Raw genomic sequence first — 24,623 nt, 5'->3', positions numbered from 1 at the left:
ACACTGCCGATTTTGCAGGCTTTCCTACTTACAAAGCATGTAGAGGTCTGTAATTTTTTAAATCATAGGTACACTTCAACTGTGAGAGACGGAATCAAGTTAGTTGTCTAAAATTGGATTTGAGTAAAATCTAGACCTTGCCTTTTAACTTGGTACGTCCAGAGAATTGCCCTAAAGGCGGTTACGCCCACTTCTGACCCGAGGGTATAAAACCTGTGAGTGAAGAATTTACAGATAAGACTGTCGTGTCTTTGGCTATGCCAGATTAAGTGATATGACATGCTATTCTATAAAATAATTTCTCCATAATTAATATTACCTGATTGAGCTAATCATGTAAATGTAATTAACTAGAGAGTCGGGGCACCACAAAATAATATTTATAGAGCTGTTATCTTCTGAATAAACTCTTCAAGACCTAGTAATATTTTACATCAATAGCAGTCAATATTAATCGTCATCTTAATTCAGTCTCATCTGAAAGTTGTAAATTCTTGGTTATCTGCACGCACCCTGTCTAACAAGTTGAATCAGCAATACAAAATTGGGTTTAATTATTTATTTACTAAATACCTAACTAATCACACAGAATTACACATACACATGATTACAAATTACGTCATAAAGGAAAACGTCCCTAGTGGGCAGAACAGATATGACAGCAGGTTACACAAAAGAAAAGGGGCTGGGTTTGAGTGAAAGAGCGGGAAGACTGAGGGACACAGGGAGAAGCTGTGCTATCATAAATACAGTATTTTATGCATTCTAAATTACTGCCCATTTGGAAAAGGAAAATGCAATAAATATTTACTCTGAGCTGCGCTTCGGTAGGTTGGTGGTAGATGGAAGGCCATGTTGCCCAACCGAGTCCTTTGAAGAATGTCGTTGTAGTAACGTCGTTGTGTGGTAGACGGGATACTCTGTCTGTTCCTTCCTAACCTGCGTTTGCAGCTGCTGTTGCTAATTCAACGGCTAGGAGGTATCACTTCTGTAGTGAATAAGAGTTCAAAGTTCATACCATTCGCAACCAAAGCTCACGCTGATGTTGGCTTCGTTCTGTAGTTATTATCTGAACCATTCTGACATCGGACCGTCGTCCTCCCATCCTCGGAACAGGAGGTTATATTGTCGTCAAGGCTTTATATAGGAAGGGAGAGGAGGGCGTGTTTGACAAGTTTTATAGCCCATGTCCCTTCGCTGGGGCGGGCCACTGATTGAGCAGAGCCCTAACCTTATGAAAACCCAAATCTCACATTTTAGAAGCTAAAATCACATTTCATCCCATCACGAATAATTTCATATTCAAACATTTAAATTGAACAACAATTCCATGTGAATCCGATAACTCTGATGTGTAGAGTTTATGTCATCTTATCATTGATGAGAATGTCTCAGATGACAACCGAACTGACATCATATTCATTAAGTACCACCGCATATGTTCAATTGGTCAGATTACCAGAATATAGTTCATTTCCCCCCACCTTCTGATGTTCCCAGAATCTCTATGTTAACCAAGGGTTTTGCAAATGTAACATCAGTAGGGTAGAGAGAGGAAAAAGGGGGGAAGAGGTATTTATGACTGTCATAAACCTACCCCCAGGCCAACATCATGACAAGACTAAGTGACCCAAGCTGCAGCCGAGGTCTAAAAAGTCAACGAACCCAAAACGCAACACAAGTTTGAAGACAAACAAATATTTTTCTACCCAAGCTACGGATGAGTAGCTGTGTCTAAGCGGGTGAATTCAAGTCGAACCACCAAGCCTCCACTCCCCATCGAATCGTGGTATCTACACTGTTTCATTCCTACGCTGTGAGCTCTGAGCTACAGAGCTGTCTGTCCTCAGAAGAGCCCTTCCAGAGCAAGGGCGAGGGAACAGACTCCTAAGCCAAAAGGACACTGACATTGTGAGGACAACCAAAGAGTTGCGCCGGAGAAGTGCGTCATTGAGCAGCCTGAACAGTCCACAGAGACCGTGAATCCACAGAGACCGAGAATCCACAGAGACCTTCCCCACGTAATTACATCATTATATTCTGACCCATAAGAGCGGCAGTTTGGGGCAAGGCTAGGGTTAGAATAAGCATAGCTGACAAATTCACCCAAATGTATATTTCTCTCGTGTACTTACTCTTTTTCTCTCTCTTTTAAATACCCATTTTGGGTAACACGCGCCATAGTGTGTTGGCCCATTATACTAAGTTCTAATCAATAGCCTAGAATGTGTTTTTGGGTATGTATATCTTTTATCATCATTTTAGCTTTCTAGTAAATAAATACTCAACTAAGATTGGTGTGGTACGAACTCATTGGTGAGACCAGATTCCCGGATTATGCGACGTTCAGAACGAGACTGTAGAGGTAACCGATTAATTAGCGGCTGTTGTAAAATCGATATTCTGATATTCTTTGAGTTAATTTGGGAAATAGAAACTCAATAAAACTAATTTTCCCATGGTGCCCCAGGTTAATGAATTAATAATTACTTGATTCAGTTCATCACGTAATTAGAAACCTTTAATCATTCGATGAGCAACAGTCGTCACAACAACGTCACGACGCAGTATACGTCAAGATTTTTCGGGTTATTGTAAATGGGATATGACGCTCAACTCAAGGATAGAATACTTGAGTATCCCGAATAATAACGGGATATTGGTGTGCATATGAACATCATCAGTGTTAAAAATTAGGCCTATTTGGTAATAGTAACATTTAAAAAACACCAGTGCAAAACCATTTTTAAGTGTGTTTTCTAAAAGCATTAGTTTATCATAATTAGGCATTCAAAATAGTTATTAAAAAACATAAACTAAAACCTTAACTGAGTGCTTAACCTAAATCCATGAATCAACTATCAATAAATACAGATTCAATCAATTCAAGTCTATAAGAATAATAGATCATCATCCTCCTCGGGAACCTACATCAGAACAACTTAGACAGCCAATTCACAACCATTCCTCCTACTTTGGGAATTATTCCTGGAAGGAACAAGGCAGCTGCAGTCCCAACAGTATCCAGAGCTGTGCTCATAAATGACGGTTTTTTCTCTTCCTCTTGTGCCTTCGCACCCTTAAGGGCATCTATCTCTCTTTGCATTTGGTGTGCTCTGTCATCAAACCCTTGCCGGAGAAGGTCATTCTGCTCCTGAAATTACAAGGTTTGTTTTTACACATCACGGACTGTGTCATTAAAACAAAACACATACACACAGTCAATCTTACCGCTAGAGTTACTGTAGTTTTAAAGTGTACTTCTCAATGTTTGTGTTTTTTTTTATTCCTACCTTGAGTCTGGCCTGCAGAACTCTATCATGCTCTGCTATGGCATTTCTACTGTCTCTCTCTATCCTCTCCATCAGCTGGTTCACATTCTCCTCATACGTCCTTTGCTGGTCCGCTCTCAACCTCTCCTGGACAACCAGCTGCTCCTCCATGGCTCGATTCTCCCGCTCAGATGCCTCCCTTTTAGCTTGCTCCGCTGCAGAGAAAGATGGACAGAGTATGTGTGAGAGAGTGAGTGAGATAAATATCAAAGAGAACGAGAGGTAAGCCTCCATTTGGAAGTGATTAGAATGTTGTTGCCAGGTCATGGAGTGCATATTCATGGTGACCTATATCACCTTCTGCTCTCTGCTCAGCTTCAGTGAGGGACTGGTCTGCTGACAGGATGGCCTCACCAATGCTGGCCTTCCTTCCCAAGTACTCATTCAGTACCTCTTCAGCCTGGAACCACCACACATAATATTTAACTTTCAACATCACATCAGTGCATTCATAACTCATTTGACCAGCATCCACAAAACATCATAATTACATAATATCCTAAAATAGCACCACCTCCGCAATATACCTTCACTCCTCTGCCTCCCTCAGATCTGTATTCGCTGGTGGCCAGTTTCAGGTCGTTGCAATACTCTTTGTATCCTCCAGGGGTCATGTAGGAGCCAGCCCTTATTTTCTCCTCCAGGGGGTCAAAGATGCATTGGATTTTGGACTCGCATGACTTCTGGGACTCCTTGTAGTTCCTCTCACAGATCTTATCGTACGCTTCTTGAAGCACTTTCTATAGAAAGAGGTTGGTTCAGAATGTACCAGAACAAACCAGAATATTTTGGTTCAGTTGAGGTAATAAATGGTGAATAATCTGTCAATGTGACCTTGAGTAAGGCACTTAACCCTTAACCCTGCTGTAAGTCGCTCTGGATAAATGTGTCTGCTAAAGGACTAAAATGTACATGTAAGTGTTGCATAAAGGGGTAGCTCACCCAAATGACAGATTATCCTCTTCTTGTAAATCCATACATCACTGAATTGAATATTGACTCATTGAATATAGAATCTACATTCTCATACCATAAGCTCCAACTGGTACTTCTGGTCCTCGTCTTTGAAGGAGTTGTTGATGAATATGGCCACAGCCTCCTTCTCCATGACAGCATGCACTTCAGACAGCTCCTCTTGGGTCTCTGTTACTACACAGTAAACTGCTGGTTGGTTCAAAGAGTAAGAAAGGATTGATTCTTACTCTGATTGTGTTTGTAGATTTCCTCTAACCAAATTAGACTATGTAAATCTATATTTCTTTATAGGCCTGCTGAAGGATACTGTAGTTTCTCCAGGGCGTTGTTGTCGATGGTTCCCATGCTGTTGTACACCAGAGTACTGCTGAGCAGGACAGCCAGGGAAAAGATCCAGTTGTCATTCTTCTCATCACCCTGCAGACACAACAGAAGGAACACATTGGTACTCTGTTCAGACTAGAGTGAAATTAAGTCAGTAACAAAATGTCTACTCCATACGCCATTTTATGGGCTCCCTACCTAAATAAAGGTCAAAGCTGGAATCCTTAATTGAAACAATAACAAAGCTGCACCCTAACTCGGTTTTGGTAAAAAAATAGAAATAAATTAGGGATGGGCCTGGAGAAAGGTGACCACTCAAATTCATAGAGCTATGGGTGCAATGATTCACCATCCGTGACATCATAATTGTAGTTACCCATGATGTTATACAGAGTTTAATTACATTTACAAACATTGGAGTAAAACAAGCTTATATTTTGGGTTCTGATGGAGTATGACAGTTGAACTAAGCTCATGGGTCATTATTTGTTTGTTATACACTTTAGAATCAATTGGTATACATCATACATTTATAAGTCAGACATTATATACAGATGATGACATCAGCTATCAGTACTAGGCACAGTTTATTGAGATAGCATGGGATTTTACCCATAGCAATGTTATATTCTGTCATCTAAACAGCCATAAAAGGTTTTTGACAGAGAGTGAACTTTGACCTCCCACCTTCTCCACGTCCCCCAGCCCCTCTGTATCCAGCAGCACCAGGGTGTGGTCTCTTTTTTCAGGGTGAGGCACACACCACATCCAGATGCCCTTAGTTTTGGACTGGATGGTGGCTCCCAGGGCAAAACCTTGAGGACAGAGGATAAAAACGGTTCTTAGGATGGAATCTGTAAAGAGGCAGCAGGATGTAAAGTGGTAACTCAAGGCTGCTGGTTTTCAGATGAACATGTTTGTCTAGTTATACTGTATATCATACTGACAGACTGAAAGTGAAACTAACAGCCAGTGCAAAACGGCACCCTGATCTACATAACCCACCTAGAACAAATGTGGTTGGAACAAAATGTGTTTTTGATGTTTGCTCTCCTGTCTGGTTGTACGTTATGGTGTAAAACAAAGACAAACTGTAGTTTCCACAATGCAATAACAGGATGTGTCGAAATTCCAATTTTGTAGAGAAAAAAACATCAAAGCATAATGTGTTCAGAACAGGACAAATCTGTACTTTGGTGCAGCATATCTGTCTCTAACTCTGAATGACAAATGCAGTACATAAGTTAACACTTTCTGTTTCACATTTCTGTTACCCTACCTTTATGAGAAATAATTATCTTATACATAATCATTCCTTATCCATATAACAGTGTTGAGGTCATGCATATTGTTATGTACATTGAACAAAAATACATGAAACAATTTCAAAGATTTTACTGAGTTACAGTCCAAAGATGGAAATCAAAAAATTTAAATAAATTACGCCCTAATCTATGGATTTCATATGCATATGTTAGTCACCGATAGCTTTAAAAAAAAGTAGGGGCGTAGATCAGAAAACCAGTCAGTATCTGGTGTGACCATCATTTTCCTCATGCAGCGCAACACATCTCCTTCACACAGAGTTCATCAGGCTGTTGACTGTGGCCTGTGGAATGTTGTCCCACTCCTCTTCAATGGCTGTGCAAAGTCGCTGGATATTGGTGGGAACTGCAACACGCTGTAGTACACGTTGATCCAGAGCATCCCAAAAATGTCTGGTGACTATGCAGGCCATGAAAGAACTGGGACATTTTCAGCTTCCAGGAATTCTGTACAGATCCTTGCGACATGGGGCCGTGCATTATCATGCTGAAACATGAGGTGATGGCGGCGGATGAATGGCCTGACAATGGACCTTAGGATCCCGTCACAGTATCACTGTGCATTAAAATTGCCATAGATAAAATGCGATTGTGTTCGTTGTCAGTAGCTTATGTCTGCCCATACCATGACCCCATCGAAGGTGAGAATTTGCCCACTGAAGACTGTTAAGACGCCGAACTGCAGTCAGGTCAAGACCATGGTGAGGACGATGAGCACGCAGATGAGCTTCCTTGAGATGGTTTCTGACAGTTTGTGCAGAAATTCTTCGGTTGAGCAAACCCATAGTTTCACCTGCTGTCCCGGTGGCTGGTCTCAGGTGATCCCGCAGGTGAAGAAGCCGGTTATATAGGTCCTGGCCTGGATTGGTTACGCGTGGTCTTTGTTGTGAGGTTGGTTGGACGTACTGACAAAATGATGTTGGAGGCGGCTTATGGTAGAGAAGTGAACATTCAATTCTCTGGCAACAGCTCAGGTGGACATTCCCGAAGTCAGCATGCAAATTGCACAGTCCCTCAAGACATCTGTGGCATTGTGTTGGATAACAACTGCACATTTAAAGTGTCCTTTTATTGTCCCAAGCACAAGGTACAGTTGAAGTCGGAAGTTTACATATACTTAGGTTGGAGTCATTAAAACTGTTTTTTCAACCACCCCACAAATTTCTTGTTAACAAACTATAATTGTGTTAAGTTGGTTAGAACATCTACTTTGTGCATGAAACAAGTAATTTTTCCTACAATTGTTGACAGACAGATTATTTCACTTATAATTCACTGTATCACAATTCCAGTGGGTCAGAAGTTTACATACACTAAGTTGACTCTGCCTTTAAAAAGCTTGGAACATTCCAGAAAATTATGTCATGCCTTTAGAAGCTTCTGATAGGCTAATTGACATAATTTGAGTCAACTGAAGGTGTACCTGTGGATGTATTTCAGGGACTACCTTCAAACTCAGTGCCTCTTTGCTTGACATCATGGGAAAATCAAAAGAAATTAGCCAAGACCTCAGAAAAAAAAATGTAGACCTCCACAAGTCTGGTTCATACTTGGGAGCAATGAAGGTACCACGTTCATCTGTACAAACAAAGGTATGCAAGTCTAAACACCATGGGACCACGCAGCCGTCATACTGCTCAGGAAGGAGACGGTTCTGTCTCCTAGAGATGAACGTAATTTTGTGCGAAAAGTGCAAATCAATCTCAGAACAAGAACAAAGGACCTTGTGAAGATGAGGAAACAGGTACAAAAGTATCCATATCCACAGTAAAATGAGTCCTATATTGACATAACCTGAAAGGCCGCTCAGCAAGGAAGAAGCCACTGCTCCAAAACCGCCATCAAAAAGCCAGACTACGGTTTGCAACTGCACATGGGAACAAAGATCATACTTTTTGGAGAAATGTCCTCTGGTCTGATGAAACAAAAATAGAACTGTTTGGCCATAATGACCATTGTTATGTTGGAGGAAAAAGGGGGAGGCTTGCAAGCCGAAGAACACCATCCCAACCATAAAGCACGGGGATGGCAGCATCATGTTGTGCGGGTGCTTTGATGCAGGACGGACTGGTGCACTTCACAAAATAGATGGCACCATGAGGAGGGAATATTATGTGGATATATTGAAGCAACATCTCAAGACATCAGTCAGGAAGTTAAAGCTTGGATGCAAATGGGTCTTCCAAATGGACAATGACCCCAAGCATACTTCCAAATTTGTGGCAAAACGACTTAAGGACAACAAAGTCAAGGTATTGGAGTGGCCATCACAAAGCCCTGACGTCAATCCCATAGAAAATTTGTGGGCAGAACTGAAAAAGCGCGTGTGAACAAGGAGGTCTACAAACCTGACTCAGTTACGCCAGCTCTGTCAGGAGGAATGGGCCAAAATTCACCCAACTTATTGTGGGAAGCTTGTGGAAGGCTACCCGAAACGTTTGACCCAAGTGAAACAATTTAAAGGCAATGCTAACAAATACTAATTGAGTGTATGTACACTTCTGACCCACTGGGTATGTGAGGAAAGAAATAAAAGCTGAAATAAATTATTCTCTCTACTATTATTCTGACAATTCACATTCTTAAAATAAAGTGGTAATCCTAACTGACCCAATACAGGACATTTTTACTAGGATTAAATGTCAGGAATTGTGAAAAACTGAGTTTAAATGTATTTGGCTTAGGTGTATGTAAACTTCAGACTTCAACTGTACATGCAGTTTAATCAGCTTCTTGATATGCCACACCTGTCAAGCAAATTCGAGCACAACATTTCAGAGAAATAAGCTTTTTGTGTATATGGAAAATTTCAGGGATCTTTTATTTAGGCTCATGAAATATGGGACCAACACTTTACATAGTGTTTATATTTTAGTTTGGACTGGTCGGACCATAGATTCAAAAATGCTTTAGTGGATGTACTCACCTTTTTTCTCACCAGCCAGCTTGTTCATGAGGTAGGACTTGCCGGTGCGGTACAGACCGACCACCGACACCACTACCACATGCTGGTCAATCTGGTCCAGGATGCCCAGTGCACTGCGGACCACACACAGCTTCCCATCACTGTCGTTCTCTATCAGACATACTGGTTCCTTCATGGATACTGTCTGGCCTGCCATGATGCTGTCCTATAGAAACACTGGCAAGGACACACATAAGAACTTTTGATTGTGTGTGTGTCATAAAAGTCCCTCAACTTTTTTTGTGCAATTAAACTTAAAGTGATAAAGGTGCCAAAGGGGCTGGTGATATGGAGTGAATAAAAGCTTATCATAACAGATTGGGTTTACAGTGACACAAAATAATTATTTAATCTTAAAAAAGGTACATATTTAAAATTGTTACTTGGTTTCTTTCAACACATGAGACAAGCCTATATCACATTTTCTAGTTTACAAGAAACGGACAAAAAATTGCTCTATGAATTGTCTAAATATCAGATCGCTAATCCATTGATTATTAGTCTGACCAAAGTCGCCCTAAAAAAGAGGCAATAGTCTCCTACAAGCTCAAATTTGAATACAATTATATTTAGACTTACTCTACCCGTTGTACATGCTGTTAGTCCTTTTGGCAGTAGGAGGTGTCACACCCTGATCTGTTTCACCTGTCTTGGTGCTTGTCTCCACCCCCCTCCAGGTGTCGCCCATCTTCCCCATTATTCCAAGTGTATTTATACCTGTGTTCTCTGTTTGTCTGTTGCCAGTTTGTTTTATTTCGTCAAGCCTACCAGCATTTTACCCATGCTCCTGTCTTTCTCTAGTTCCTGTTTTCTAGTATTCCTGACTCTGAGCCTACCTGCCATTCTGTACTTTGTCACACCACCCTGGATTACTGACCTTTGCCTGCCCTTGACCTGTCATTGGCCTGCCCCCTTGCTTTTGAAATAAACTGTTGTTACTTCGAAACTGTCTGCATCTGGGTCATCTCCTGAGTCTTGACAGTACAAACTGGCCATGATGGACCCAGCAGACTCAGACCAGCGCCGCAACACCGTCTCCTCCCAAGGAGCCACCATTGGAAGGTCCAAGGAGTTTCTTCATGGGTTCCATACCTTAGCCGAATGCCATGATGGTTCGTTGAACACATTGCTGGAGCAATTTCACAGGTTGTCTGTCAGGCAGCCTACCACAACGGTAACCTCCCAGCCCCTCAGTAACCCGGCTGTTAGCAACGCAGCCTCCCTGGCCACTCCGGTTTCCCAAGAACCCCACTTACCTCCCCCGGAATGCTTCGTTGGAGAGTCGGGAACCTGTCGGGTATTTCTCACACAGTGTTCTCTTATCATCGAGCTGCAGGCCTCCTCCTTCCCCTTCGACCACTCGAAGATAGCATACCTCATCACGCTGATGTCCACGAGGGCTCTCGCCTGGGCTACGTCCGTGTGGGAACAACAGTCGGCCATATGCTTCAGTCTGGAGGAGTTTGTGGCGGAGGTTTTCAATTCTCAATTGTCCAGGAGAAAGCCTGCCCGGAAGTTACTCCAGCTTTGGCAAGACTCCCGCAGTGTGGCAGACTATGCAGTGGATTTCTGTACATTGGCAGCTGAGAGTGCCTGGAACCGGGAAACGCTGTTCGACGCATTCCTGCATGGATTATCGGAGGAAGTGAAGGACGAGGTAGCAGCCTGGGAACTACCGACCAATCGCAACTCGCTCATTGCCTTGACAATCTGGATCGATGGACGGCTACGGGAATGTAGGAAGGAGAGGAGTTCCGATTCCACTCGCTCGCCCAAGGATTCCACTTCGCCTCCGAGTCATCCCAGAAATCCATTACGTGTCCATTACGTCTCCGAAATCTGCTGATTCACCTTTTCCCAATGGCCGATGAGCATCGATACGTTTTATCCATGATTTCTCTTCATATGAAAAGGATTTGCCAGTAGATTCGAAACTGCACACGGCACCATCGCTTGGAGAAACAGGCGACATCTTCAGGCTTTTCCAGAGTCACCTACTCCAGAGAGACAGCAGCAGAACAACAAAGGAGTCACCCAGTCTACCAGTGAGGACAGCACACAGGCCCCAACTGTGAGCCAGCCAACTCCCATCCCCTAGTTGTGGTCAGCCAGCCTCACCACAACTAGTGAGAATAACCTCGAGAAGTCAAGAGGTAAAACTACCACTGAGGTTCAGAGACACTTGGAAAAAAACAAACATGCTTACTTTTCCTTTCTGAAAAGAGCGATAAAATCCTTTTTTGTTTCATTCAGAAAGAGGTATAGGAACAGCAACCGTTTCGGGGCAGAATAATGTTGCTGTGGACAAAGGGCTGTCTACCCCAATGTCCTAGTTGACACAGTTAAGTGTTGTCGATGTTAAAGAATGTCGATGTTAAAGAAAAACTAAACTTATGTTACAATTCTTTTTACTGACATTTAAATCAGGCAATTAACATGCAGTCCACAGAGCTATTATCTGCTATTCGTCATTGCTTGGCTAGTCATATTCGGTTATGACGATGACACGCATAACCAATCAATTTGGGACAAATCTATTAGACATCACTATATCTCCCCTTTTCTGAGAAAAGACACACTATGTCAACAATAGCCGAACGTAACCGAAGCACGTTTCCTCGCAGTCAGCTGTGGTTTGGTTAGGCTCGGCCATATTGTACAAGTTTTGTCATGTACAGTGCCTTGCAAAAGTATTCATCCCCCTTGGCGTTTTTCCTATTTTGTTGCATTACAACCTGTAATTTAAATTGATTTTTATTTGGATTTCATGTAATGGACATAGAAAAAAAAGTCTACATTTGTGAAGTGAAATTAAAAAAATAACTTGTTTAAAATGTTTTATGTAAAGTTAAAAACGGAAAGTGATGCGTGCATATGTATTCACCCCCTTTGCTATGAAGCCCCTAAATAAGATCTGGTGCAACCAATTACCTTCAGAAGTCACAATTAGTTAAATAAAATCCACCTGTGTGTAATCTAAGTGTCACATGATCTGTCACATGATCTCAGTATATATATACACCTGTTCTGAAAGGCCCCAGAGTCTGCAACACCACTAAGCAAGGGGCACCGCACCACGAAGCAAGCGGCACCATGAAGACCAAGGAGCTCGCCAACCAGGTCAGGGACAAAGTTGTGGAGAAGTACAGATCAGGGTTGGGTTATAAAAAAATATCCGAAACTTTGAACATCCCACGGAGCACCGTTAACTCAAAAAAGATTTAATGGAAAGAATATGGCACCACAACAAACATGCCAAGAGTGGGCCGCCCACCAAAACTCACAGACCAGGCAAAGAGGGCATTAATCAGAGAGGCAACAAAGAGACCAAAGATAACCCTGAAGGAGCTGTTAAGCTCCACAGCGGAAATTGGAGTATCTGTCCATGGGACCACTTTAAGCCGTACACTCCACAGAGCTGTGGTTTACGGAAGAGTGGCCAGAAAAAAAGACATTGCTTAAAGAAAAACATAAGCAAACACGTTTGGGGTTCACTAAAAGGCATGTGGGAGACTCCCCAAACATATCGAAGTAGGTACTCTGGTCAGATGGGACTAAAATTGAGCTTTTTGGCCATCAAGGAAAACGCTATGTATGGTGCAAACCCAAAACCTCTCATCACCCTGAGAATCCCATGGTGGTGGCAGCATCATGCTGTGAGGATGTTTTTCATCGGCAGGGACTGGGAAGCTGGTCAGAATTGAAGGAATGATGGATGGTGCAAAATTCAGGGAAATTCTTGAGGGAAACCTGTTTCAGTCTTCCAGAGATTTGAGACTGGGATTGAGGTTCACCTTCCAGCAGGACAATGACCCTAAGCATACTGCTAAAGCAACACTCGAGTAGTTTAAGGGGAAACATTTACATGTCTTGGAATGGCCTTGTCAAAGCCCAGACCTCAATCCAACTGAGAATCTGTGGTATGACTTAAATATTGCTGTACACTAGCAGAACCCATCCAACTTGAATGAGCTGGAGCAGTTTTGCCTTGAATGGGCAAAAATCCCAGTGGCTAGATTGCCAAGTTAATAGAGACATACACCAAGAGACTTGCAGCTGTAATTGATGGCTCTACAAAGTATTGACTTTGGGGGGTGGGGGGGGTGAATAGTTATGCATGCTCAAGTTCTGTTTATTTGTCTTATTTCTTGTTTGTTTCACAATAAAACATATCTTGCATCTTCTAAGTGATAGTAGACAAGTTGAGTAAATCAAATGATACAACCCCCCCCCCCCCCCCCCAAAAAAAAATATATATATACTTTAATTCCAGGTTGTAAGAACATTTGGAAAAATGCCAAGGGGGTGAATACTTTCGCAAGGCAATGACTACTAATTGCACCAGTGTTGAAAATAAAAACAGAAAAACCAACCATATAGGCCTACAGACCAGCATGCTTAAATCGAGCTAATAAAACATCCTTGTGGATATTGTTTCAGATGACCACTTCCATAAGGACAAAACCAGCAGACAACAGGTAAAGTACGTTCAAATAAAGTTCATTCAACAGTCGACTTGTGATGGTTGGTGTTTCACCAGCTTACATTAGAACCAGTCAACTTGCAAATCAATACCTATATAATCATATAGTAAAAAAGCTAACATTTTGTTGCGCAAGAGAGTTTAGGCTTACCTCTGCGACGTTGTACAGTACGGTTGTTCAGTCTGTAAATGAGATCAGTGATTATATTGAAACTGAAAGTGATTCTCTAATGTTTAAAATTAGGTTTCTGGGAAGGCACGACTTATAAAACAAAATAACATAGTTATGCCGCGTTCATGTGCTGGTAGATACTAGGAACTCTGACATGAACGACTTACGGTCATGTTTCACTGAAGCTGAGCATGGATTTCTTTTTTATAACCAACACATAACTACAACCAATTAGCACCTTTATTTAACAAGGCAAGTCAGTTAAGAACATTTTCAATGACGGAAGGGGCAGAACGACAGCTCGGGGATTTGAACTTGCAACCTTCCGGTTACTAGTCCAACGCTCTAACCACTAGGCTACCCTGCCGCTCCTTGAAGGCAGCACTATTCCTACCGAGAACAATAGCCCGATAATTGGCTCACGTTCACACAATTTAACATTTTGTTAATTCATTAAAAAGTCGGATGCGTAAATTCCATCTTTTTTTTAACTGGTGAAAATAATTGAAGAAAAATAGACGAGGCAACTTTCACTTTCTGTATCTGCAGCCAAATGGGTGTCACGAGTTATGTCCCTTCTTAAAATGTTATTTTAATCCTAACCTTATCCACACCGCTAACATTATGCCTAACCTTACATTAAGAACAAAAAGCAAAAAACTCTATGATTATAGACAATTTTGACTTTGTGGTTGTGGTAACTAGTGGAAACCCCCTTGGAATACAGTGCATTCGGAAAGTATTCAGACCCCTGGACTTCTACCACATTTTGTTACGTCACATCCTTATTCTAAAATTGATTAAATTATATGTTTTCCTCATTAATCTACACACAATACCCCAAAATGACAGTGATTTAAAAAAATGTTTTTAATGTTTGCAAATGTATTTAAAAAACCCTGAAATAGCTTATTTACATAAGTATTCAGAACCTTTGCTATGAGACTCGAAATTGAGCTCACATGCATCCTGTTTCCATTGATCACCCTTGAGATGTTTCTACAACTTGTTTGGAGTCCACCTTGATTGTTCAATTGATTGGACGTGATTTGGAAAGAAACACACCTATCTATATAAGGTCCCACAGTTGACAGTTTATGTCAGAGCAAAAACCAAGCCATGAGGTTCAAAGGAATTGTCCGTGGAGCTCCGAGACAGGATTGTGTCGAGGAACAGATCTGATGAAGGATACCAAAACATTTCTGCACCATTGAAGGTCCCCAAGAACACAGTGGCCTCCAACATTCTTAAATGGAAGAAGTTTGGAACCACCAAGACTCTTCCTAGAGCTGGCCGCCTGGCCAAACTGAGTAATCGGGGGAGAAGGGCCTTGGTCAGAGAGGTGACGAAGAAACCGATGGTCACTCTGACAGAGATCCAGAGTTCCTCTGTGGAGATGGGAGAACCTTCCAGAAGGACAACCATCTCTGCAGCACTCCACCAATGAGGCCTTTATGATAGTGGCCAGAAAGAAACCACACCTCAGTAAAAGGCACATGAGAGCAAAGTACAGAGATCCTTGATGAAAACCTGCTCCAGAGTACTCTCCAGAGTACAGCCAAGACACCAGACTTGAACCCGATTTAACATCTCTGGAGAAAATAGCTGTTCAGTAACGCTCCTCATCCAACCTGACAGAGCTAGAGAGGATCTGCAGAGAAGAATGAGAGAAACTCCCCAAATACAGGAGCGCCAAGTTTGTAGCGTCATAGCCAAGAAGACTCGAGGCTGTAATCGTTGCCAAAGAAACTTCAACAAAGTACTGAGTAAAAAGTCTGAATACTTCTGTAAATGTGCTAAGTTTATTTGTAATACATTTGCAAACATTTCTAAAAACCTGTTTTTGCTTTGTCATTATGGGGTATTGTATGTACAGTGCCTTGCGAAAGTATTCGGCCCCCTTGAACTTTGCGACCTTTTGCCACATTTCAGGCTTCAAACATAAAGATATAAAACTGTATTTTTTTGTGAAGAATCAACAACAAGTGGGACACAATCATGAAGTGGAACGACATTTATTGGATATTTCAAACTTTTTTAACAAATCAAAAACTGAAAGATTGGGCGTGCAAAATTATTCAGCCCCTTTACTTTCAGTGCAGCAAACTCTCTCCAGATGTTCAGTGAGGATCTCTGAATGATCCAATGTTGACCTAAATGACTAATGATGATAGATACAATCCACCTGTGTGTAATCAAGTCTCCATATAAATGCACCTGCACTGTGATAGTCTCAGAGGTCCGTTAAAAGCTCAGAGAGCATCATGAAGAACAAGGAACACACCAGGCAGGTCCGAGATACTGTTGTGAAGAAGTTTAAAGCCGGATTTGGATACAAAAAGATTTCCCAAGCTTTAAACATCCCAAGGAGCACTGTGCAAGCGATAATATTGAAATGGAAGGAGTATCAGACCACTGCAAAGGTGGCGCTACAAAGTATTAACTTAAGGGGGCTGAATAATTTTGTACGCCCAATTTTTCAGTTTTTGATTTGTTAAAAAAGTTTGAAATATCCAATAAATGTCGTTCCACTTCATGATTGTGTCCCACTTGTTGTAGATTCTTCACAAAAAAATACAGTTTTATATCTTTATGTTTGAAGCCTGAAATGTGGCAAAAGGTCGCAAAGTTCAAGGGGGCCGAATACTTTCGCAAGGCACTGTAGATTGATGAGAATAAAAGTCAAGGGATCTGACTACTTTCCGAATGCACTGTAGGTATTCTAGTGTCATTGTCACGTTCTGACCTTTATTTCCTGTGTTTTGTATTTAGTTAGTATGGTCAGGGCGTGAGTTGGGTGGGCAGTCTATGTTTGTTTTTCTATAATTTGGGTATTTCTATGTTTCGGCCTAGTATGGTTCTCAATCAGAGGCAGGTGTCATTAGTTGTCTCTGATTGAGAATCATACTTAGGTAGCCTGGGTTTCACTGTGTGTTTGTGGGTGATTGTTCCTGTCTTTGTGTTTGCACCAGATGGGACTGTTTTAGGTTTTCTCACATTTGTTGTTTTTGTTATCTCATGTGTAGTTTCTTTATAAATGAAAGAATATGAATAACCACAACGCTGCGCTTTGGTCCGCCTCTCCTTCAGATGAAGAAACCATTACAGTCATCCCCCTGCCATTTTACAGCTGGTTTGGAGAAGCCAATTATGTGAGTAGGCAAGAATCGACATGCTTTTCCATAGCAGGAAAACAATTTCATTTTTGAAGACAAATTTCGTAATGAAATTGAAGCTAACATTGGACAATATTTTAACTTTACTTTTAATTGTATATGCATATGGCTAGGCTCAGCTGTTTTAATTCTGCATATCTTTTTAATATATTTTTTTACATAGCCTATGCAGTAGTCCTAGGCTATATCATATTCATATTCACCTGAACTATATTTAATTAATAATTTTATTATAGATGGAATATTTCTGGGAGCTGCAGGCTAATCATCCTGTGAAGTCACACCATGGATTTCCCAATATGCCTGGTCAAAAACGCAGACGGCGAGCTTCATGTAGTTCCTGGGGCCATCAAGTACCTGATGGGACTGAACCAGCAAGTCGTTAGTGGTGGCGGTGGTCGGGCTGTACCGCACCGGCAAGTCTTACCTCATGAACAAGCTGTCTGGAAAGAGAAAAGGTGAGAGAGACTGACTGATGGTGAGAGACATATCTAAATTCACAAAGTTGTTTGGGCATCATCTGTGCCTCAATAGTCAATTAATTGAAAATATTTTTTGCATCAGTACATTTGTTTAAAACCTTTTTTATTTTTATTTTTAAAACGGTCTTTGAAATATTGATTTAGGTTTTGCCCTGGGAGCCACTATCCAATCCAAGACTAAAGGAATCTGGATATGGTGTGTGCCTCACCCTGAGAAGAGAGACCACACCCTGATGCTGCTGGATACAGAGCGGATGGGAGAAGGTGAGAGGTCAAAGTTCAGTCTCTACAATTCACATTACTAATCAGCACAGTGAAGAAATATCTAAACACACATACACTACATGACCAAAAGTATGTGGACACCTGCTCATCAAACATCTCATTCTAAAATCATGGGCATTAATATGGAGTTGGTCCTTCCTATGCTGTAATAACAGCCTCCACTCTTCTGGGAAGGCATTCCAATAGATGTTGGAACATCGCTCGGGGACTTGCTTCCATGCAGCCACAAGAGCATTAGTGAGGTTGGGCACTGATGTTGCGCGATTAGGCGTGGCTCGCAGTCGGCGGTCCATTTCATACCAAAGGTGTTCGGCAGGGTTGAGGTCAGGTCTCTGTGCAGGCCAGTCAAGTTCTTCCACACTGAGCTCGACAATCCATTTCTGTATGGACCTCGCTTTGTGCATGGGGGCATTGTCATTCTGAAACAGGAAAGGGCATTTCCCAAACTGTTGCCACAAAGTTGGAAGCATAGAATTGTCAAGCATGTCATTGAATACTGTAGCATTAAGATTTCCCTTCACTGGAATTAAGGGGCCTAGCCCAAACCATGACAAACAGCCCTAGGCCATTATTCCTCCTCCACCAAACTTCACAGTTGTCACTATGCATTCGGGCAGGTACCGTTCTCCTGGCATCTGCCAAACCCAGATTTCTCCGTCGGACTGCCAGATGGTGAAGTGTGATTCCTAACTCCAGAGAATGCGTTTCCACTGCTCCAGAGTCCAATGGCGGCAAACTTTACACCACCCCACCAGATGCTTGGCATTGCACATGGTGATCTTAGGCTTGTGTGCGGCTGCTCGGCCATGGAAACCCATTTCATGAGCCTCCTGCGAACAGTTCTTGTGCTGACGTTGCTTCCAGAGGCAGTTGGGAACTCTGTAGTGAGTGTTGCAACCGAGAACAAGCGATTTTTAAGCTCTATGCGTTTCAGCACCTGGCGGTTCTGTTCCTTGATCTTGTGTGGCCTACCACTTCAGGGCTGAGCCGTTGCGCTTTTGCTCCTAGTTTCCACTTCTCAATAACAGCACTTATAGTTCACTGGAGCAGCTCTAGCAGGGCAGAAATTTGACCGTGTGACTTGTTGGAAAGTCACTTAGCTCTTTAGTAAGGCCATTCTCAGTCTATGGCGATTGCATGGCTGTGTGCTCAATTTTATACATCTGTCAGCAACGGGTGTAACATAAATTGCTCAACCCAGTAATTTGAAGGGGTGTCCATATATGTTTGTATATATAGTGTATTTTAAATTATTTCATTTCATTTAGCCAGATCACCAATAGGCATGTTGCTGTTAAGCATTACTCTGGTTTACAACAGCCGAGGGACCATCGACAATCAAGCTGTGGAGAACCTCCAGTATCCTTGAAACTAACATCAATTTCCCCATGGCAATCCTCCCCCCTTTTCTCTCCTGTTGACTTTAACAGGTGTAGCCTAGAGGTTCGAGCATTGGACTAGTAATCGAAAGGTTGCAAGTTCAAATCCCCGAGCTGACAAGGTACAAAATCTGTCGTTCTGCCCCTGAACCGGCAGTTAACCCACTGTTCCTAGGCCGTCATTGAAAATAAGAATTTGTTCTTAACTGACTTGCCTAGTAAAATAAATCAAAATAAACATATCACATGGATAGGGGATATTTCCCCCAACCGGGCCATTTATTGGTGTGCTGTACGTTTGTATATCTCTTGGATGCTGAGCAAAATGTCCTTACAGACCTGGAGCAATATATTGTGTTACTGACAGCGTTATGTGTTTATAGAATGTTCAACACACTGTACAGTCGTGGCCAAGAGTTTTGAGAATGACACAAATATTAATTTCCACAAAGTTTGCTGCTTCAGTGTCTTTAGATATTTTTTTTTACAGATGTTACTATGGAATACTGAAGTATAATTACAAGCATTTCATAAGAGTCAAAGGCTTTAATTGACAATTACATGAAGTTGATGCAAAGAGTCAATATTTGCAGTGTTGACCCTTCTTTTTCAAGACCTCTGCAATCCACCCTGGCATGATGTCAATTAACTTCTGGGCCACATCCTGACTGATGGCAGCCCATTCTTGCATAATCAATGCTTGGAGTTTGTCAGAATTTGTGGGTTTTTGATTGTCCACCCGCCTCTCGAGGATTGACCACAAGTTCTCAATGGGATTAAGGTCTGGGGAGTTTCCTAGCCATGGATCCCAAATATTGATGTTTTGTTCCCCGAGCCTCTTAGTTATCACTTTTGCCTTATGGCAAGGTGCTCCATCATGCTGGAAAAGGCATTGTTCATCACCAAACTGTTCCTGGATGGTTGGGAGAAGTTGCTCTCAGAGGATGTGTTGGTACCATTCTTTATTCATGGCTGTGTTCTTAGGCAAAATTGTGAGTGAGCCCACTCCCTTGGCTGAGAAGTAACCCCACACATGAATGGTCTCAGGATGCTTTACTGTTGGCATGACACAGGACTGATGGTAGAGCTCACCTTGTCTTCTCCAGACAAGCTTTTTTTTCCAGATGCCCTAAACCATCAGAAAGGAGGTTCATCAGAGAAAATGACTTTACCCCAGTCCTCAGCAGTCCAATCCCTGTACCTTTTGCAGAATATCAGTCTGTCCCTGATGTTTTTCCTGGATAGAAGTGGCTTCTTTGCTACTCTTCTTGACACCAGGCCATCCTCCAAAAGTCTTCGCCTCACTGTGCGTGCAGATGCACTCACACCTGCCTGCTGCCATTCCTGAGCAAGCTCTGTACTGGTGGTGCCCCGATACCGCAGCTGAATCAACTTTAGGAGATTGCTGGACTTTCTTGGGCTCCCCGAAACCTTCTTCACAACAATTGAACCCCTCTCCTTGAAGTTCTTGATGATCCGATAAATGGTTGATTTAGGTGCAATCTTACTGGCAGCAATATCCTTGCCTGTGAAGCCCTTTTTGTGCAAAGCAATGATGACGGCATGTGTTTCCTTGCAGGTAACCATGGTTGACAGAGGAAGAACAACAAGCACCACCCTCCTTTTGAAGCTTCCAGTCTTGTTATTCGAACTCAATCAGCATGACAGAGTGACCTCCAGCCTTGTCCTCGTCAACACTCACACCTGTGCTAATGAGAGAATCACTGACATGTCAGCTGGTCCTTTTGTGGCAGGGCTGAAATACAGTGGAAATGTTTTTGGGGGATTTAGTTAATTTGCATGACAGAGGGACTTTGCAATTAATTTGATCACTCTTTAAAACATTCTGGATGATATACAAATTGCCATCATACAAACTTAGGCAGCAGACTTTGTGAAAATGTATGTGTGTCATTCTCAACTTTTGGCCACGACTGTACTTTGTTGGATCCATTCCCTTAGGGGTTACTCAGTCCATTCAAAAATAAACTGAAACTGCTCGTATGCTATAACTGTTGTATAGCAAGTCCTTATACAACTGTCGCAGGCACATGCAGATGCACATTATTTTTTAGAGCTTTTGTAGCTTTTATCAGTCAATCCTCAACCGGCCCTAAAGATATGTGAGTGAGCTGACAGAGCAGATCAAGGTGAATTCATCCAGTGCAGCTTTATCCTCTCACGATGACGAGGAAGGAGGAGACATCCAGTTTGTGCAGTTCTTTCCGAATTTTGTGTGGGCCGTCAGATTTCACTCTACTACTCGAGATCGACGGTAGAAACATCACCGAAGATGAGTATCTCTAGCATTCCCTGGAACTCAGAAAATGTGACATTAGCACTGGCCACCACCCCAATGATCAACTGTGCACAATGTCTCTACATAGAATAGTGCACCATTAACAATTACACAGTTGGTATAATCATTATCTCACAAAGAGCATAGGGGTTGTGAAACAAGATGATTGATATTGGCTCTGACTGTCTAAATGACCTATTATAAAATAATTCCTATGAAAATATGCACTCATAAACAATCAAATCAAATGTATTTATATAGCCCTTCATACATCAGATGATATCTCAAAGTGCTGTACAGAAACCCAGCCTAAAACCCCAAACAGAAAGCAATGCAGGTGTAAAAGCACGGTGGCTAGGAAAAACTCTCTAGAAAGGCCAAAACCTAGGAAGAAACCTAGAGAGGAACCAGGCTATGAGGGGTGGTCAGTCCTCTTCTGGCTGTGCCGGGTGGAAATTATAACAGAACATGGCCAAGATGTTCAAATGTTCATAAATGACCAGCATGGTCAAACAATAATAATCACAGGCAGAACAGTTGAGACTGGAGCAGCAGCACGGCCAGGTGGACTGGGGACAGCAAGGAGTCATCATGCCAGGTAGTCCTGAGGCATGGTCCTAGGGCTCAGGTCCTCCGAGAGAGAGAAAGAGAGAGCATACTTAAATTCACACAGGACACCGGATAAGACAGGAGAAGTACTCCTGATATAACAAACTGACCCTAGCCCCCCGACACAAACTACTGCAGCATAAATACTGGAGGCTGAGACAGGAGGGGTCAGGAGACACTGTGGCTCCATCCGATGATACCCCCGGACAGGGCCAACCAAGTGTCAGCATTATTTTATCCAGTTTATTGGTCATAAAGTATTCTTCTTATGCTTGTCTGTTAATGATTGTGTTTTTGGATGGTGAACTATGGGCCAGTCTCCCAGACACAGATTTTTAAACATTTTTTTATTTATTATTTCACCTTTATTTAACCAGGTAAGCTAGTTGAGAACAAGTTCTCAGTTACAATTGCGACCTGTCCAAGATAAAGCAAAGCAGTGCGACACAACAACAGAGTTACACATGGAATAAACAAGTGTACAGTCAATAACACAATAGAAGAAAAAAAAGTCTATATACAGTGTGCGCAAATGGCGTGAGGTGGTAAGGCAATAAATAGGCCATAGTAGGGAAGTAATTACAGTTTAGCAAATTAACACTGGAGTGATAGATGAGCAGATGATGTGCAAGTAGAAATACTGGTGTGCAAAAGAGCAGAAAAGTAAATAAAAACAATATGGGGATGAGGTAGGTAGATTGGATGGGCTATTTACAGATGGGCTATGTACAGCTGCAGCGATCGGTTAGCTGCTCAGATAGCTGATGTTTAAAGTTAATGAAGGAAATATCAGTCTCCAGCTTCAGCGATTTTTGCAATTCGTTCCAGTCATTGGCAGCAAAGAACTGGAAGGCAGCCAAAGGTGGTGTTGGCTTTGGGGGTGACCAGTGAGATATACCTGCTGGAGCACGTGCTACGGATGGGTGTTGTTATCGTGACCAGTGAGCTGAGATAAGGTGGAGCTTTACCTAGCATAGACTTATTGATGACCTGGAGCCAGTGGGTCAGGCGACGAATATGTAGCGAGGGCCAGTCGACAATAGCATACAGGTCGCAGTGGTGGGTGGTATATGGGGCTTTGGTGACAAAACGGATGGCATGGTGATAGCAAACTGGATGCAGTCTGAGTAGAGTGTTGGAGGCTATTTTGTAAATTACATCGCCGAAGTCAAAGATCGGTAGGATAGTCAGTTTTACGAGGGTATGTTTGGCGACGTGAGTGAAGGAGGCTTTGTTGCGAAATAGGAAGCCGATTCTAGATTTAATTTTGGATTGGGAATTTTTAATATGAATCTGGAAGGAGAGTTTACAGTCTCGCCCGACACCTAGGTATTTGTAGTTGTCCTCATATTCTAATTCAGAACCTTCCAGAGTAGTGATGCTAGTCGGGCGGGCGGGTGTGGGCAGCGAACGGTTGAAAAGCACGCATTTAGTTTTACTAGCGTTTAAGAGCAGTTGGAGGCCACGGAAGGAGTGTTGTATGGCATTGAAGCTCGTTTGGATGTTTTTTTATACAATGTCCAAAGAAGGGCCAGATGTATACAGAATGGTGTCGTCTGCGTAGAGGTGGATCAGAGAATCACCCGCAGCAAGAGCGACATCGTTGATATATACAGAGAAAATGGTCGGCCCGAGAATTGAACCCCGTGGTACCCCCATAGAGACTGCCAGAGGTCTGGACAACAGGCCCTCTGATTTGACACACTGAACTCTGTCTGAGAAGTAGTTGGTGAACCAGGTGAGGCAGTCATTTGAGAAACCAAGGCTGTTGAGTCTGCCGATAAGAAAACGGTGATTGACCGAGTTGAAAGCCTTGGCCAGGTCGATTAAGACGGCTGCACAGTACTGTCTTTTATCGATGGCGGTTATGTAATCGTTTAGTACCTTGAGCGTGGCTGAGGTGCACCCGTGACCAGCTCGGAAACCGGATTGCACAGCGGAGAAGGTATGGTGGAAATCGAAATGGTCAATGATCTGTTTATTAACTTGGCTTTCGAGGACTTTAGACAGGCAGGGCAGAATGGATATAGGCCTCTCAGACGAGATTCTCCATTGAACATGATGTACAACCTCCCACGAGAGTGTATCCGGAACTACTTCCCCTCGCGCAAGTGCTTTGTATTCCGCACCACTACAACTCCTGCCAACATGCCCCATCTGGATTCCATGGACGAGGCTGACCTCTGTGGAAGCTTCCGAACTGTCAAAGGGGGCCACATATTTACCGGGATAAGTCAAATATCAGCAAATATTCTGCACAGATGCATTGAATGTAGCCTATGTTATTGTACCCCCAAATATAAACAATTTCCTTCCCGCCTCCATTTGATTGCAGTGCTCGGCCACTTGGTTTAACACCTACAGTTGAAGACGGAAGTTTACATACACTTAGGTTGGAGTCATTAAAACTCATTTTTCAACCACTCCACAAATTTCTTGTTAACAAACTATAGTTTTGGCAAGTCGGATAGTGCATCTACTTTTTGCATGACAAGTAATATTTCAACAATTGTTTACAGACGGGTAATTTCACTTATAATTCACTGTATCACAATTCCAATGGGTCAGAAGTTTACATACACTAAGTTGACTGTTCCTTTCAACGGCTTGGAAAATGATGTCATGGCTTTAGAAGCTTCTGATAGGCTAATTGACATCATTTGAGTCGATTGGAGGTGTACCTGTGGATGTATTTCAAGGCCTACCCTTTGCCTCTTTGCATGACATCACAGGAAATCTAAAGAAATCAGCCAAGATCTCAGGAAAAAAAAATGTAGACCTCCACAGGTCTGGTTCATCATTGGGAGCAATTTCTAA

At 42.4% G+C, this 24,623-nt stretch overlaps 2 protein-coding genes and 1 pseudogene across 2 annotated transcripts in view; 1 reads left to right on the top strand and 2 right to left on the bottom strand.

The window, feature by feature from the left end:
• Positions 1–2,499: 2,499 nt before the first annotated feature.
• On the bottom strand, positions 2,500–13,682 carry LOC109877783 (guanylate-binding protein 4-like). The gene is made up of 9 exons (XM_031806049.1): positions 13,556–13,682; positions 8,883–9,098; positions 5,319–5,446; positions 4,601–4,724; positions 4,363–4,532; positions 3,860–4,072; positions 3,630–3,732; positions 3,294–3,487; positions 2,500–3,154 (listed from the first exon to the last, which is right to left on the bottom strand). Exons 2-9 carry the CDS (start codon positions 9,076–9,078, stop codon positions 2,933–2,935), a joined length of 1,350 nt encoding a protein of 449 aa, XP_031661909.1. The 5' UTR covers positions 9,079–9,098; positions 13,556–13,682; the 3' UTR covers positions 2,500–2,932.
• A 2,910-nt stretch (positions 13,683–16,592) lies between these two features.
• Positions 16,593–17,645, top strand: LOC109877782 (guanylate-binding protein 1-like; annotated as a pseudogene).
• A 3,790-nt stretch (positions 17,646–21,435) lies between these two features.
• Positions 21,436–24,623, bottom strand: part of LOC109877787 (WD repeat and FYVE domain-containing protein 2-like) — a 29,400-nt gene continuing 26,212 nt past the window's right edge. Inside the window, exon 13 of the mRNA XM_020469985.2 lies at positions 21,436–21,828. The gene's annotated coding sequence lies outside the window, so the exon portion shown is untranslated. The remainder of the gene's footprint in view (positions 21,829–24,623) is intronic.

Source organism: Oncorhynchus kisutch, linkage group LG26, assembly GCF_002021735.2.
Source record: "Oncorhynchus kisutch isolate 150728-3 linkage group LG26, Okis_V2, whole genome shotgun sequence".
NCBI classification, from domain to species: Eukaryota; Metazoa; Chordata; class Actinopteri; order Salmoniformes; family Salmonidae; genus Oncorhynchus; species Oncorhynchus kisutch.
The sequence above is the reverse complement of the archived record's forward strand: the minus strand, read 5'-3'. Positions and strand labels throughout refer to the sequence as shown.

Excerpts from the sequence above, each read along its gene's own strand:
- LOC109877783 (XM_031806049.1), bottom strand. The coding sequence starts at position 9,078 with ATGGCAGGCCAGACAGTATCCATGAAGGAACCAGTATGTCTGATAGAG. Across the intron at positions 3,733-3,859 it reads AGGGAGGCAGAGGAGTGAAG|GCTGAAGAGGTACTGAATGA; the intron begins GTATATTGCGGA and ends TGGTGGTTCCAG. Across the intron at positions 3,488-3,629 it reads AGCTGAGCAGAGAGCAGAAG|CGGAGCAAGCTAAAAGGGAG; the intron begins GTGATATAGGTC and ends CTTTCTCTGCAG.